At 55.8% G+C, this 16,649-nt stretch overlaps 1 protein-coding gene across 2 annotated transcripts in view; it reads left to right on the top strand.

Moving 5' to 3' along the window:
- The first annotated feature begins 272 nt into the window (after positions 1-272).
- LOC110480656 (GDNF family receptor alpha-4) overlaps positions 273-16,649 on the top strand; it is a 73,932-nt gene continuing 57,555 nt past the window's right edge. Inside the window, exon 1 of one of the 2 annotated variants that reach the window (XM_021548767.3) lies at positions 273-800. In XM_021548767.3, coding sequence (XP_021404442.2) covers positions 551-800 — 250 coding nt within the window. In that variant the 5' untranslated portion in view covers positions 273-550. The remainder of the gene's footprint in view (positions 801-16,649) is intronic. The other variant, XM_021548766.4, reaches the window with a different exon arrangement.

Raw genomic sequence — 16,649 nt, 5'->3', positions numbered from 1 at the left:
CAACAGTCGGGAGTAGGACACATCTCCGAGGCGATGAGGCCCGTGCTTCCATCCGAATGGGAGGGATGGGGAGGAGGGGAAAGCTGCCGGGACCCTCCAGGAGGGCAGCGGGCGAGGAAGAAGCCGGCCTGGGGCTTGCAGGGTGCAAGGGGCCATGCCCAAGGCAGCGGTGCACGGGATGAGAGAGAGAGCCCATGCCGGGGATGCGGGGCCGGGATGCGGGGCCGAGGGGGAGGAGGCGGGGGCCGGACCACCAAGCCCCTCCCCAAGGGCCGCGGCGGGGCGGGGGCGGCCCGGGGAAGGCGGCGAGGCCGCCCCGGCGCTCGGGCACGGCGGAGCTGCGCCCGCCGCAAGTTTCGCTGCCGAGAGGAGGGAGAAAGCAAAACATAAAAACACACCACAAGGGGAAAAAAAAAAGGGGGGGGGGAATTATAATAAGAAGAAAGGAAAATTGAATAATTAATCGGCATAAAATAAGTGTAAGCATCCCGGGAGCCCCTCCGCGGAGGATGGCGCGGAGGGCGGCCGGCAGCCCGCCGTGGCTGCGGGCATGACCCGGGGCCGGAGCGGGGCCGGGCCGGCCGGGGCAGCGCTCGGGCCGGGGGGGCCGGGCCGGGGCGCGGGGCCGCCTCCCTCCCTCCGCCCTGCCCAGCCCTCCGCGCATCCTCCGGCACCGCCGAGCCGCGCCGAGCCGCGCCGGGCCGGGCCGGGGGTCCGAGCCGAGCCCAGTCGGTGGGGCCGAGCCGTGCCGAGCGGGAGGATGAGGGGCGTCCTCTGCTTCTGCACCCTGATCCTCCTGGGTGAGTAGCGCGGCGCGGGGGGAGCTGGGGGCACAACTTTCTGCCGGGCTCGCTTGCGGGGGTATTTCGGGCACCCCCGGGCAGGGGGTCCCCGCTCCCCAGCGCTCCGGGAGCGGCGGTGAGCCCGGGTGGCATCACCGAGGCCGGGCTGGACGGGCTTGGAGCCGCCCGGGCTCGTGGAAGGCGTCGCTGCCCGTGGCAGGGTGGTCGGAGCGAGATGCTCGTAAAGGTCCTTTCCAGCCCGAACCATCCCGCGGCTCCGTGCTGATCAGCTTTCTGTTGCCTCCTCTGCTCTGCACTCGAACGCTGGGCTCTGCTGCTGTCATTTCGGGCCGTCCTGCTGGCCGCGGAGATGCCCAGAGGTGCCCCGCGAATTCAGGCACTTCTCGGGGCAGAGGGGCTCGCACGGGCTGTGCTGGCAGCGGGGAGGCAGATCCGCACAGCGCCGGGAATGCCCCGGTGCCGCGGCCGGGAGATGCCGGGCTTCGGGGCAGGTGTGTGCGGGGTGGCAGCCCCAGCTGTGCCACCGCTCTGCCACCGCTCTGTCACCGCTCTGTCACAGCTCCGAGCGAGCCGCGCGTCTGGCGGGGTGCGCTCGGGGGTCCCTGCTGCGGATTCCCTCACACCCCCCGAGCCCAGCTGTCCTCAGGGCTTTGTTCTGGCACCTAGAGCAGGGAGGGAGGACCCCAGATGTTCCCCCCACCCCCGTGGAGCGCTGAAGGCAGCCCTCGTCCCCTGGCGTGGCTGGGAGCCGCTGTCCCCGTGTCCGCGGGGATGTGGACTCCCGTGCTTTGAGCATCCCGCTCGCCTCCTCCCTCCGCTCAGCTCGGAGCGGCCGCTTCTCCTGCGCGATTCCCGGGGCTCCCGCGTCCCTGGGAAGAAGGAAACGCGGGTGAAGGGGCTACAGCCCCCGGCAGCGGTGGGGACGGCCTGAGTGCCACCCCGGCTCCTCCCCTTGGGGCATTTTGTCCCCTCCCTGTGCTCCGTTGAGGCAACAAACCCAACATCGAGCCTGTGTTGGACCGGGAAGGGTTGTGGGGAGGCTGGGAATAGGATGCGCCCGTTCTCCTCGGGTGCCACTGTAGGAGGAAAAGGTCTTGGGGTGACTGCAAGTGGCTGGGACATCGTGGGGCGCCCGGCACCCGCTCCCTGCACGGCCCTCCTCCCGCTGGAGCCCCGCTCCTGGGGACAACCGAGCTTCTGGGGACAACCGAGCTTCTGGGGAGAACCGAGCTCCTGGGGAGAACCGAGCCCCGGGCAGGACCGAGCCCCTGGCAGGACAAAGCTCCGGGCAGGACCGAGCTCCTGGGGAGAACCGAGCTCCTGGGGAGAACCGAGCCCCGGGCAGGACCGAGCCCCTGGCAGGACAAAGCTCCAGGCAGGACCGAGCTCCTGGGGAGAACCGAGCTCCTGGCAGGACCGAGATCCGGGCAGGACCGAGCCCCTGGCAGGACAAAGCTCCGGGCAGGACCGAGCTCCTGGGGAGAACCGAGCCCCGGGCAGGACCAAGATCCGGGCAGGACCGAGCGGGTTCTCCCGCGGTGTGGAGGCTCTGCCGGAGCTCCAGGTGCTCCCCGTGCCGGCTCTCCCAGTCACTAGATGTCAGCAGCAGCAACTCTTCAAGTCCCAAAGGCAGGGGGGAGGGAAAATCCGACCCCCGGAGGGACCGGCCACGTTCGGCCAGGCCCGCTTTGCTCCGGGGGCTGGAGTGTCCCGGAGCTGGCACGGCCGGGCGGGGGTGGCCGCTCCTGCGGGGGCAGGGGCCGTGCCCCGGGCTGGGCTGGGCTGGGCTGGGCTCAACCTCCCCCAGAGCTGCAGTTTTCCCCGAAGGCTCTCGGGGCTCGGGGTGCGAGTCCCGCTCTCTGCAGGATCCGTTTTCCAAGCGGCTCGGACTGGCTGGCTCATTGATTGACTGCTTGATTGACTGGTGGCCTGATCGATTTCTCTAGAGAAAGTGGACTCAGAGAAAGGAGCAAATGGCCAGTTCCATTGTCGGCAGTGCCATTGGGAATAGGGGACAGGTGTTAGGGATACACTTGTCACCTCTGCTCCAAGCCAGAGCAAAGCCATCAGCTGCTTCCACACATTGCCCTTCTGGTCCTGGGGTCTCCAGAGGGAGCTTTTCACCCCTGGCCTGGCATTTGACCCCTGCAGGCACAGCACCACCCCAGCAGATGCCTCTGGACACCCACAGCCTTTTCCCTAGGTATTTTTAGGATGTTTGTGTTGTGGTTGGACCTAGAGATGTGCCTGGAGGATCCCCTGCAGGGATCCAGGGTGCAGGGCTGGAGAGGGCAGGCGCGAGCCTGGCAATTCCCAGCTCCACCCCGCTGGCTGTGCACCCCGTGGGCTGCAGTGCGAGCTCCTCGCTTTTGGTGTGTCCCCCTCTGGCATTTTGGGGATGATCCTGGCTGGGGGAGGCAGTTCTTGTGAGATTAGGGCTCTCTCTCCTCATGGCAGTGTCACCAGCAGCCAGCCTGGATGCAGACCCCAGGTTCCTGCTGGCACAAGCACACAGGGTGGCCCAGAGCAGGCAACTTGCAGAACTGAACAATGTTTTTATTTTCCCCAGCTGCTGTTCAGCCAGATGAGCTGCCAGAGCTGGCGGCAGTGCGAGAGCAGAGCGGGAGCACAGTTCCACCCCTGAGGACGAGGGATGTGCCTTGGGAAGTTCCTGGCTGCTGTAGTGTCCCCTGATACTTATTGAGTTCGTGGCATTGGCTAGAAATCCCACTCACGGGGCACTGGTGAGGCTTTCAGGAAGACTTAATGGAAAATCAGGGCCACAGGAAGCACTGATTAAATATAAAGAGTTAATTATAAAGAGTTAAATATGAAGAGTTAATTAATTTGACAAGGACACAGGGCTCCACCTGGAGCTGCCACGGAGCTGCCCGGATCCAGAGGCCACATCGGTCCCTGCACTGACAGAACACCGGGTTCAGGTGAGGATGGCACAGCTGGAAGCAGCAGTTTGCTCTGCAGTCCCCTGGCACCAGGATCAGCTCTGGCCCTGGTCAGGGCAGGACCCGCAGGTGGCACTGGGGCCGGTTCCTGCTGCAGCTTTTCCTGCGCTGGTCGCTTGCAGAATTCCTGGCACGGGTTTGCCACATGTGCTTGCCACAGGCTCTTCACAGATGCAATCAAACACGAAATCGTCTGCTGGATGTTCACCTGGTTTGGGAACTCAGATCCCAGGGGAAAAGCAGGGAAAAATCTCTTTTAAAATGCATCTGTGTGTGTGAGAGAGGGAAACTCTCCTTAAATTAGTGGCTTTGTCAGTTCTGACAGGAGCAATCCGCTATTTGCATCAACAGGAATGTGATATTTATGTTTGTCCATGTTGGTGCAGAGGAGAAATAAAACTTCTTCCTCAACAGGCTGCCCACAAATGCTGTGCAGATTCCTCGGCAAGGACCTTACCACACCCAGAAAATGTCTTTTCCAGAGCTCTGGAGCCTTTAATAGTAATTATTGCTGGGTAAAAATTAGTACTACTTAAGGCTAATAATTAGTATGAATTACTGTGAATAGCATTTTATTTTACTTTTGGAGACAGAAATGCCTTCTCTGCTCTCCTGGCAATTTTCACAGATGATTTCTATTGTGCCTGAAATTCCCTTCATCATTTTCACACAAGACTTGTTCATTTTTATAGCTTTCCACTTGGTCATTTTAAAACATGACTTCTAATATCTCTAAAGTTTGCCACCTTTTGATAAAAATACCTTGCTACCAAGATATTCATGATTTCATTTTCCCTCTAGTGGACTTTATATTCCTTTTGCTTCCTTAAAAAATATATAAATGACCTCTTTCTTCTCAACCCAAAAGTGAGAGAGGACAAATTGAAAGGTAGTTCTCCTGCTAGAAGAATTTTTTCAGAATACATTTCACTGAAAAAATAAGAAGCAACAAAACTATGAAAGGCTTGTTCCTGTCAATCTTCAGTTCAGCACAGCTGCCTCATTTCAAAAAGCACCTGTGAGAATCCCCTGTGGTAAAACCTCCTGGCAGAGACCTCCGTGCCTCTGGGCTGGGGGAGGAGGGCAGGGCAGACCTCACCCTCCGGAGCCCCTGCCTTCATCCCTCTGCTCATCCCTGCCTTCATCCCTGCCTTCATCCCTCTGCTCATCCCTGCCTTCATCCCTCTGCTCATCCCTGCCTTCATCCCTGCCTTCATCCCTCTGCTCATCCCTGTCTTCATCCCTCTGCTCATCCCTGCCTTCATCCCTCTGCTCCATCCCTCTGCTCATCCCTGCCTTCATCCCTCTGCTCATCCCTGCCTTCATCCCTGCCTTCATCCCTGCCTTCATCCCTCTGCTCCAACCCTGCCTTCATCCCTCTGCTCCATCCCTCTGCCCCATCCCTGCCTTCATCCCTCTGCTCCATCCCTCTGCCCCATCCCTGCCTTCATCCCTCTGCTCCATCCCTCTGCTCCATCCCTCTGCCCCATCCCTGCCTTCATCCCTCTGCTCCATCCCTGCCTTCATCCCTCTGCTCCATCCCTCTGCTCCAACCCTGCCTTCATCCCTCTGCTCCATCCCTCTGCCCCATCCCTGCCTCCATCCCTCTGCTCCATCCCTCTGCTCCATCCCTCTGCTCCATCCCTGCCTTCATCCCTCTGCTCCATCCCTCTGCCCCATCCCTGCCTTCATCCCTCTGCTCCATCCCTGCCTTCATCCCTCTGCTCCATCCCTCTGCCCCATCCCTGCCTTCATCCCTCTGCCCCATCCCTGCCCTCATCCCTCTGCTCCAACCCTGCCTTCATCCCTCTGCTTCATCTCTCTGTCCCATCCCTGCCTTCATCCCTGCCTTCATCCCTCTGCTCCATCCCTCTGCTCCATCCCTGCCTTCATCCCTCTGCTCCATCCCTCTGCTCCATCCCTGCTGCTCATCCCTGCCTCCACCCCTCTGCTCATCCCTCTGCCCCATCCCTCTGCTCATCCCTGCCTTCATCCCTCTGCTCATCCCTGCCTTCATCCCTCTGCTCCAACCCTGCCTTCATCCCTCTGCTTCATCTCTCTGCCCCATCCCTGCCTTCATCCCTCTGCTCATCCCTGCCTCCACCCCTCTGCTCATCCCTCTGCCCCATCCCTCTGCTCATCCCTGCCTTCATCCCTCTGCTCCATCCCTCTGCTCCATCCCAGCTGGGGCTGCGTGGGGCTGCGTTCCTGGCAAGGCAGACTGGAGCCTCCTGGCTGAGGGGTGACTCTGAGGAGCTGGATGGGAAGTGGAAGCATGGATGGGTGATTCCTCCTGCAGACGGAGAGGAGGAAGGCCAAGTCTGTGTGGCTGACAGGGGAGAGTCCAGGAGGGGCTGTGGTGGTGGAGGACAAGGGCCCAGGACTGCCTCACACCAGGCAAGGAGGGTTTCCAGAGGTGAAGCCACCACTTATCCTGGGCAAGGAGAAGCTGGGAGTGCCCCGGAGAAGGAAAATGAGTCTGCAGGAAGGATACCTCACATTTAAATTGCCCGTGAGTCATCCAGGACATGGGGCTGGTACCAGGTGGTGCCACAGCTGGCTCTGGCTGAGCTGGCTGAGCTCAGTGGGGGTTGGGAGAGGTCGTGGTCCTCATGGATATTGCCAGGCATCTCCTTGCACTTTCCCAGAGAGGTGGTGGAAGCTGCACCTCTGGAAGCATTCAAGCTGAGGCTGGATGGGGCTGTGAACAGCCTGGTCTAGCAGGAGATGGCTCTGCTCTGGAAAAGTTCCTTCTGACTCAAAGCAGTCTGTGACTGAGATTTTTGATAAAGTGAACTTTAAAAGGTCCCTTCCAACCCAAACTCTTATGTGACCATGTGGTGAGAAGTCCTGCCCCAGCTGCAGGTGTGCCTTGGGGCCCTTCAGCCCCTCAGCAGAGACACATTTTCCCTGCCCTGGGATCCAGGCTCAGCACACACCCGTGCTGTGCTCAGAGCCTGCTCGTGCCCTGTGCTCTGCCCCACCTGGCAGGAGCTGCTGGGCTTTAGCTGCCTGCAGCACGTGGCTGGAAGGGATGGATGGCCCCAGAGAGACAAAATAAACCTCACTGTGCCCTGCCTCAGTGTCCTCATGGGAGAAGTTCTTCCTGTGTCCTGTTGTATCAGACAGATTCTCCAGCTCAAAACTGCTCTGGCCATGTCCTGTCACTTCCCTTCATGTCAGTCCATCTCCGTCCTCCACAGGTGTCCCCTCCAAGCACAGGGGGGACCTTGTGGCTCTGCACAGCTCCTGCCAGGAGGGGACAGCCGGGGGGATTTGGGATCTGTTCCCAGGGAACAGGGACAGGAGGAGAGGGAATGGCCTCAGGGGAGCCCCAGGGTGGCAACTGGGGAAATTCTTCATGGGAAGGGCAGAACTGGAGTGCCCATCCCTGGGGGATTTCACAGCCCTGTGGATGTGGCACTGGGGGACATGGGGCAGTGGTGGCCTTGGCAGTGCTGGGGAATGGTGGACTCAGTGGTCTTTTCCAATTTAAGGGTTTTTGCAATTTAAATTATTCTGGGACTCACTTTTTCTCTTTCTATGCAAATCCATCTGGAAAGCAGTTTGCATGAAGGATGCAGTAAGAGCAGTTGTGCTGTGGCTCTGATTTATGGAATCCAAGTGGCAAAGCCTGTGTGTGATACCTGTCCCCACGAGGGCTCTGGCAGAGTTATTGCAGCACTCCCCACTCTGCTGATGACATATGGCTTCGAGGGCTGCTTTGACACACAAGAGCAGGCAGCTGGGTTTTGAGGGGAGAGGAATGGGAGAGATTTTTTGGTGCTTCTTCCAAATGGAGGATCAAATTGCTCATCTTTCAAACACCTCCAAGCTCAGGCATCTCTTTGTTACCCCCAGGGGGGTGGCAGTGCACTTTGGGATGGAGTTTAAACAGCTCCAGATGCTAACCGGCTGTGAGTTAAGAACTGAGAAACTGCTGGGTTTTCCCTCCTCACCTCCTGGTACTTGTGCAGTGAAAAAGAAGGCCAGGCACATAATTTGGGTTAGACCCCAGCTGCAGTGCTGCTGCCCCAGCCCATGCTGCTCAGGGCTTCAGCTCTGCTCTGCCTCCAGGGACCTGGGCTGCCCGTGGCTGCAAGCCCAGGAGGAGTGGAAGTGCCCAAGGAAGAGTTCAGCTCCAGACAGCCAGCAAGGAGCAGCTCAGGAAGCCCCTGTATGATCTGAGCTCTCTGGAGCCTCAGAGCTGAACTGGACCCAGCAAGTGCTCAGGACAGGTCCTGAGAGAGCTCCAGGGTGCCTTAAGAGGGGCTGAATTGAACTCCATCTCTGCAAAACAATCAGGCTTTGCTTCGAGCTTTGCATCAAATGAGGCTGGCTGGTGCCTCCTGGGAAATCCCATCCTCCTCGATTAATCAGAGCAAAGGAAATACAGGGCAGCTACAGCCTCGTGGGAAGGGAGCCTTCACTTGGAACATGGCTGTGAATTCTTGTTTTGAGCAAACGCAGTGTCTGGGCCACCACTCTGCAGAGTTCATGTGGCCCTGTCCGTGAGAATTTTACATAAACAGTCAAATCAATCATAAAGGGGTTTGAATTTCTCCATTCATCTTCTTTTACTGTTGCAGTCTTTATTGAACGCTTCACTCTTTCTTTTTTTCCCCTCCTGCTGCCCAAACTGGACCCCCCTAAGTGTCACCTCTGCCTTATTTAGCTGTTGTAGCCTTTATTGAACACTCTCTTTTATTTTTTCCTCCTGCTGCTCTAAGTGGACCCCCCAAAGGCATCACCTCACCGTGATTACAACTTGAATGTCTTTCTGTGCCTTTCTCAGTCTAGGGGACGGTGTCCCTGCCCGTGGTAGGGGTGGAAGGGGATGAGCTTTAAGGTCCCCTCCAGACCAAACCATCCCACGGTTCCGTGGCTGTGTGCTCTGCTCCCCATCACTGCTGGCTGGGTCCTGCACTCCAGCTCCAAAATGCTGGCTGTAGGTGCAATGATTTGTCTCGCAGCCAACCCACCACCCTTCCTCAAAGCTGCTCCAGTACGGCAATGCAGGAGGAAGCTCGCAGCTCCTCAGCCACCTGTGTCTGGCTTTACACAAACAGCTTTGGAGTCAGAACCTGTTTCCCCTGGTGCTGTCGCTTCCTGGCTTGTGCAGAGCCGTGAGCTGCCGTGCCAGCCTGCCCAGGGGGCTCAGCTCTGCTGCCTGGGAGCCGGGAGCCTGCAGGGAGGCAGCAGCTGTCCCTGCTCCTGCTCCTGCTCCTGCTCCTGCTCCTGCTCCTGCTCCTGCTCCTGCTCCTGTCCCTGCTCCTGTCCCTGCTCCTGTTCCTGCTCCTGCTCCTGCTCCTGCTCCTGCTCCTGCTCCTGTCCCTGCTCCTGTCCCTGCTCCTGTTCCTGCTCCTGCTCCTGTTCCTGCTCCTGCTCCTGTCCCTGCTCCTGCTCCTGTTCCTGCTCCTGCTCCTGCTCCTGCCCCTGTTCCTGCTCCTGCTCCTGCTCCTGTCCCTGTTCCTGCCCCTGTTCCTGCTCCTGCCCCTGCGGTGCTCCGATGATGCTGGGAGCAGCACGGGCACCTTAAAGAGCTGTCACAGGCTGCAGGTGACGGAAGCCCTGGAACCCTCTGCAAGGCAGGCGGCAGGTGAGGACATCGTGTGAGTGCAGAGGAGAGCAGACCTGCGTGCTGTATCTCCAGGGCTTGGAAGAGCCAGAGGTGTTTGAGCTGTTTGTGAGCCCTGGCCAAGGCTGAGTGCTGAAGTGGTCCCTGCCTGCCGAGGAGCTCGCTCCTCCCTGCAAGGTTAGCTGATCTGACACGACTTACAGCAATTTCACGGTACATTCTTCCCCCCTTCCAAGACATTTGTCTTGTTTCTTCCTCTTGGTAAGAGAACGTAACCCAGTGAGGCTGCTTGGGAGACAAACTGCTCACCTCGGGCTGCTGTCACAGCTGTGTCATCCCTGGGGAGCACAGAGCTTTCCTGCAGTGTGGGAAAAGTGCTCAGGGCGTGCTGGTGCTCAGAGCCCAGAAAAACCTTCAAGGTAACGTGACAGAGGTGTCTCCACGAGAAGCAGGAATGAGGAAGAGCTCGAGCTGTGTGTGAGGAATGTAATACCTTCAGAACAGACGATGCTGTGGTTCTGACACCTCCCCCTGAGTGCCCCAAGTTTGGGCAAGACTGTGGGCTCACACCTTTTGTCTGCTGCTTGGCAGGGAATTGCTGCAGGAGCAACTGAAGTGGATGCACTCTATGATCTCAGAGGTATTTTCTAAGATAAAATATTCTATGGTTCAATTAATACAAGCTTTGATTTCAAGTTACCTAAAGGGAGAAGAGCCAGTTTCCCCTTAGAGGGCTGATGGGATCACTGGAGGATTTGTCAGGTTTTGGAGATTTAGCAAACCTTAAACCAAAAGTGCTGCCCTGCAGAATTCCCCAAAAGTGCTTGGGTGCCCTATTCCCTGGGAATTTGCTGATTTTCCCTATCTAGACAGAAATCTTGTCTCCTTTTTGCAATCACTTGGAATGTTAAAAGGAAACGTCCTGAGATGAGAAACCTCCGTCAGGACGGGGCTTTAGAGGCTCTCCTGCTGTTTTGGGAGCTTTGCTGAACCTGCACTACAGGAGTTCTCCATCAGGGCCAGAGGCTTTGCGAGGGAGCAGTGGAGAAGGCTCTGAGCAGAGTCTGCTCTGGAGGTGGGACGTGGAACAGAAGAGGCTCCTGAGGTGTCAGACAGGGATGCAGAGGGAGCTTCCCATGGTGACAGGGAGTTCAGGGGCTGGGAGGAGGAGCGTGCAGGGCTCTGAAGGTCCCAGAGCCATTCTGGACTGGGGGAAGCCCTGGGGCTGGATTTCCCTTCTGCAGAAGGCGATGTGATTCCCTGCAGGTGAAGTGACAGCTCGGGGAGCCTCTGTCAGTGTGGAGCGTGGCCACATCCCGGGAAAGGCAGTGGCAGAGTTACCCCCTTCCTGGCACTAGAGCAGGGAACTTCTCTCCCTCTCCTGGAATTGCTCCGTGCCTCCCCGACAGACCAGCCAGGGCAGCCCTTAGTGTGTGCTGGAAAGCCTGCGAGTAATTAAGTACCTGACTCCAGGGGTCCAGATCACTAATTGAGTTCATTAGATGCTATTGCATTACCAGGAAGTTTTGATCATAATGGAAGGGCTGGAACAAAAAATAAACTAACAAACAGGAATTAAAAAAAAACCAAATAGCAAGAAGAAATCAGTGAACTCCCCCAGAAGTGTTTGATCTGCAGGGTGAGTCTGCCCCATGGGATGAGGAACAGCAGCATCTGTCTCTGGGTCTCTCAGGTTTTGGATAATAATGCAAATTCACTGTATCCATGGGCAAAATCAGGATATTTTTAAAATAGGGGAATTCTCCTGAGGCAGAACCAGGAGTGTTTGACCCAGGATATTTTTGTTTGTGCTCAGCAGCAAACTCCAAGCTGGGATCAGGAGCAATGTGACTTTCAGCAGCACCTGCCTGAGCACAGAAGCCACTGAGCTCTTCCTCTGTGCTCAGCAGGACCAAAGTCTAGAGAAGTGCTCTGAGAACCTTCCGCATGCCGGGGATGCAGGGGGAGCAGGGATCCTGCCTTGCACGGGACTGGGCTGTGCTCTGCACCCACCCACAGAGCAGCAGCAGCCACGGAGGGGACACGTAACAGCCTCTGGCAGGAGAGCAAGCTGGAAAACAGGAGCCCATTTCCCAGAAAAATAATGGGCTTTTGGTGCAGTTTGGCTTTGGAACAACAGTGACAGATCAGGAACAGGAAAATTTGAAATAAAAGATAGCAAGTGGAGAATAAAATGCTTATTAAGTATAATTCCAAGAGAAGAAAAATGAGGACTAAAATGAAGCTGCAGATGTTTCTCTTCTGTTTTATCTGCTTGTATTAGAAAATGGTCTTCCCAGAGGGACCTTGGACAGAAGAGAAATGGAATCTGTCTCACTTGTCCCCTGCCCACACACCAGGCAGGGATGGTCCCACAGGCTGCAGGAAATGGGTTTCATCCCACCTGGTTTTCACCTGCTCTTCTGAACTTCTTCTTTCAATTGAGAGAAGCTGGCAGGCCTGGAGGGACACTGCTCCTCCCTGCAGAGTGGTGTCACCTCCAAGGACTACGAAGCAAATCCCAGGGACACTTTTGGCTCTTTCCTTGATCTGTGAGGCGAAGCCAGCTGAAGCCACCAAGTCTTCATGTCCTCCAAGGAGCAGCTGATGCTGGAGGGAGAAGTCAAGGACCCATCATTTCAATCTATGCAACTAAAACAACAAAAGATAAAGAAAATGAGATCAAAACATTATTTATAATTTTGGTTTTCTAATTGCAAATCCCAGATTTCCCCAGGGAACATACTTTTCATGGTTAAAAGAGAAAGAAAGAAATCCAATGAGAAATTCATGTTTCACAGACCTGATGGCCCCAGTCCTAGTGGTGGTGGGAGCTACGTGGAGTTAGTGACTCTTCTGGTGGTCACGGAGGCCACCCAGAGCCCAGGAGCATTTGGAGCCATGGGAGTTTGCTCATCCCACCTGTTAAATCCCTGAAGAGCTTCTGGCCATGGCCAACCAGTCCTGTCCTGGGCACTGCCCCCAGGCCAAGGACCATTCCCAGCTGGTGTGCGAGGGCTGGCTCTGCTTTCAGGGGAGGAGGGTTTTCACAGCCTGGCCGGGCGGTTCTGGGCCACTGGGACCTTGATTTGCCTGGATCAGGAGCGAGGCAGGCACTGAGACCTCCCTCCCCTCCCTGCCCGTTCCTCAGGCAGCTCCAGATGCTGCTGGACAAACGTGTTTCAGTTTTGTCTCCTCCAGCCCTGCGTTCATTCCCTCTCTGCTGCTTCCAGCCCCGAAGGCAGAGCGCTGGCTGTGCCAGAGCTAACAGAGCACAGACAGTGGCCCTGGCTGATGGATGGATGGATGGATGGATGGATGGATGGATGGATGGATGATGGATGGATGGATGGATGGATGGATGGATGGATGGATGATGGATGGATGGATGATGGATGGATGGATGAATGGATGATGGATGGATGATGGATGGATGATGGATGGATGGATGATGGATGGATGAATGGATGATGGATGGATGAATGGATGATGGATGGATGGATGGATGATGGATGGATGATGGATGGGTGGATGGATGGATGGATAATGGATGGATGGATGGATGGATGGATAATGGATGGATGGATGGATGGATGATGGATGGATGGTGGATGGATGATGGATGGATGGATGGATGGATGGATGGATGGATGGATGATGGATGGATGGATGGATGGATGGATGGATGGATGGATGGATGATGGATGGATGGATGGATGATGGATGGATGATGGATGGATGGATGGATGGATGGATGGATGGATGGATGGATGATGGATGGATGATGGATGGATGGATGGATGGATGATGGATGGATGGATGATGGATGGATGGATGGGGATCAGACAAATCTGCCCAGGGTGGTGTGTGAGCAAACCCAGAGCACCCAGGGCTAGCCCCAGGCCAGGCTGGGTGCCTGCAAGGCCACCAGGAGCTCCCTGCAGAGCTCTGTCAGCCCTGCCGTGCCCTCTGCAGCAGGCAAAGCCTTGCTTGGCTTGCACTGCCGTGAGCACGGCCTCAAAGAGCAAGAGAAGGACGGGAGAGATGCCTGGGGGTGCCTGGTTTATCCACAGCTGAAGAGGGAAGAAAGACACAGAGAGAACATGATCACACTCTATAAATACCTTCAAGGTAACAGTGCCAGGGGAAGAAGAGGATTAGTCACACTCCTGTAAGACAGGGAGGGGAGGAGAGACAGCAACAGCGTGAAGTGGTGAAGGAAAAAGTTTTGAGTATTAGGAGTGAAATGTTTAGGCTATTTTTCTTTCTCATTTATAAAGGAAAAATAAATTGCAGTGTCTCAGTGTGAGTTATCCTTGAGGCTTGATGAATTTCTTCAGGGGAGTTGTGAGTCATAGGCATGAGGAGTAAGCAGTGCATGGTTGTGTAGGGTCTGGGTGAATCCAGGAGTTAAATGAGGGGCCAGAGTGGCCTTTGAGTCAGCAACAGTGTCACCAGGCAGAGGGTCACCCTGCTGCCTGCAACACTTGGAGTCCAGGGCTGGCCACAGTTCCTTCCTTTTGCCCCAGTACATCCCAAATTTGTGTGCAAGGTCCCGTGGGAAGGTGGTGCTGCTCGCTCTCAGTGCCACTGGATGCTGGAGCTGGGTCTGGGCAGGGCCTGAGCTCTGCCTGTGGCTCCTGGGGCTGAGCTGGCTCCTCCTGTGCACTGCAGCAGCCAGGTACCCCAGGCCCAGTGCTCCCCTCCCAGGACAGGAGAGCTCCTGCCCCACACCTGCCCTGTTCTCCCTGGCATGGAGCTGGGCAGGCAGGAGCTTGGAGGTGCCCTCCCCGAGGGGTTGGCTCCAAGCTGAGATTGGACAATCACTCCTATTGTCACCTTCCATTGTGCTGGGATTCAAAAGTAAATGGTTTCCAAAAAATACAGTTTGCTGCTGCCAAGATTTTTTTTCCCCCCTCTCAAGTAAGAGCCAAGAATTCTGTCTTCTCATCACAAATCACCTGGCCAAATATAGGTGTCCCTGGAGAAAACCCTTCAGGCTGGTAAGAATTAACAACGTTGGTTCAACTAAAGGTAAACAATTAAATTGTGTTGTTCTTCCAGCTGTGTTTTCCTGAGAAAATGAATCTTGTGTATGTCAGTCTGTCCCCCCCAGTAGTTTTTGGGCCAATCAGACAGAATCACAGATTCATGGAGTGGTTTGGGTTGGAAGGGATCCAAAAGCTCATCTCCTTCCACCTCCTGCCACAGGCAGGGACACCTTCCACTAGCCCAGATTGCTCCAAGCTCCATCCAACCTTATTTGATAAGAAGTTTCAGAAGAAATTCAGATCCCACGAGCTTTGGAAATGGGAATGAGCTCCTCATGTTCCCCACTGTGGGGAAAGTTAGTTCAGAGCAGAATGTGTGAATCCAGCTGCTTTCCTAGTGCTGCTGATTTTGTGCTAGGTTGTAGGCACACAGTTTGTGGTGATTGGGAGTGGGATGAGCCTCATCCCCAGTGGTGCAGCTGTGAGGAGCAGGTGAGCAGCACTGACAGCAATGGCACAAGGAGTGCCCAGGTGTGCTGAGCAACCTCACAGGCACACAGGGGGGGCAGGCTGTGAATGGGAGGGGATAAAAGGCTGGGTAAAGAATGAGAAGGGCAGCTGCTTGAAGCCTTCTGAAGTGATGTGCTCCTGTGTGTGGGGTGAAGCTTTCTGAAATGGTGTGGTGGTGCTCTGGGTACCGTGGCTGTCTCAGCTGTGGCATGTGCTGCGACACCAGGTGAGTGTTTTTTCTTAGGAGTGTGGGTGGCTCGCTGCAGGAACTCCCCAGGTTGTGTTTTCTTGCTGTGGTGTCACCCCTGGCAAGTCAGGGGTGTGGAGAGTGGCTTGGGGGCAGCAGGAGACTGCTGGTGGTGATGGGAACTGGGGAAAGAACAGGCTCAGGTAGAAACCCCAGGGTTTGAGTCCCTCTCGCTGACAGAGCCTGGAGAGCAGGGAGCACCTGGCTGCACCAAGGCTTTTTGTCAGCTCCAGCCCAGGTCGGTGTGCCTCCCTGGGCTGCTGCTCAGGGGGACACAGCTCTGTCCATCCCACAAGGTGGGGTGGCAAAGGGCAGTGCCAGGGCAGGAGGGGTGGAGAACTGCCTCCAGCAGCTCCTGTGCCTTGCACAGGGAAGGGGCAGGGATTAGAGAATTCCTGGTGCTTTCTCTGCTGCTGTGTGTTTGAGAGGTGTGCTCCCATCTGAACCTCACTGCCCCTTCCCTTCGTTCCTGGTCCTGCTGGCCCACAAATGCAGGGCAGCAGAGCTGCTGCTCTGCCCCTCTGTGTGTTATACAGAAACCACAGAGTGATAGATCAAGGAAAAAAGGGTGAAAGAGAAGGAGGGAAAAAGATGTTCCTTCATGGTGCTTTTGTTTTCTAACAATGTTGACATTATGTGGAGTAACCGAGTATAAAATCTGCCTCTCGTTTGGGAGCTGGTGTGCAGGGAAGATGTTATTATCCCAGCCTTTTATGCCTCTTTACCCTGTCTGGATCAGAGGAGATAAATGTGTAGATAGGAGCCTCAGCTCCTGTCTTTATTTAAACTGTCAGGTACTGCTGTGTTATTTTATGATGATTGTTATAGAAAGCCTCCACAAAGAGATATATGTTTCCATATTCCCCCTTGTTTCCTATTTTAATCTATAATTTAAAAACAAGAGATGTATTTCCCTTTATTATTTTTATTTGTAGCGTTAGTGTTTCTCATTCACTCTTATTTTTCAGATAAACATTCACAGTCACAAAACACTTAAAATATGCACATAATCAATCCTCTCTGTTCTCTTTTGGGCTCCCTTTTGACTGTTGTTGCAGTGGTACTTTAATTTACACATTAATCCAAAGCATCGTTAGCATAGGGCGCGTTCTGGTGGGGACGCACACGGACACGTGGCCATCACCTCGGCCACACCCAGGTGGCTCAGGCCAGGCACACCTCCATGTGGAACGAGGCCAAAGCCACTTCTGTGCAGGTGACAGAGCCCATGGAGCCAGGAGCAGTTTGGAACAGGGTGCCTGGAGAAGCCGTGGCTGCCCCATCCCTAAAAACATTTGAGGCTGGCTGGGATGGGGCTCTGACCACCCTGATGATGAAGATGTCCCTGCTCATCGCAGGGGGGAGGACTAGATGACCTTTGAAGGTCCCTCCAGCTCAGACCATTCCATAATTCTGTGTTTCTCTCGCCCCAGAGGCGGAGATGCTGTCCAGGCTGGTTTTATGTGGACATGCAGCTAAAACCCCAGAGCCTCAGCAGCATGGGGCTGAGCTCAGCCTCCAAAGAAACACTTCTCACCAGGAGCTGGCCTGTCTCCC

This window comes from Lonchura striata, chromosome 4 (assembly GCF_050655825.1).
Source record: "Lonchura striata isolate lonStrDom1 chromosome 4, ASM5065582v1, whole genome shotgun sequence".
NCBI classification, from domain to species: domain Eukaryota; kingdom Metazoa; phylum Chordata; class Aves; order Passeriformes; family Estrildidae; genus Lonchura; species Lonchura striata.
Note: the sequence above shows the minus strand (reverse complement) of the source record. Positions and strands in the feature narration are given on the sequence as shown.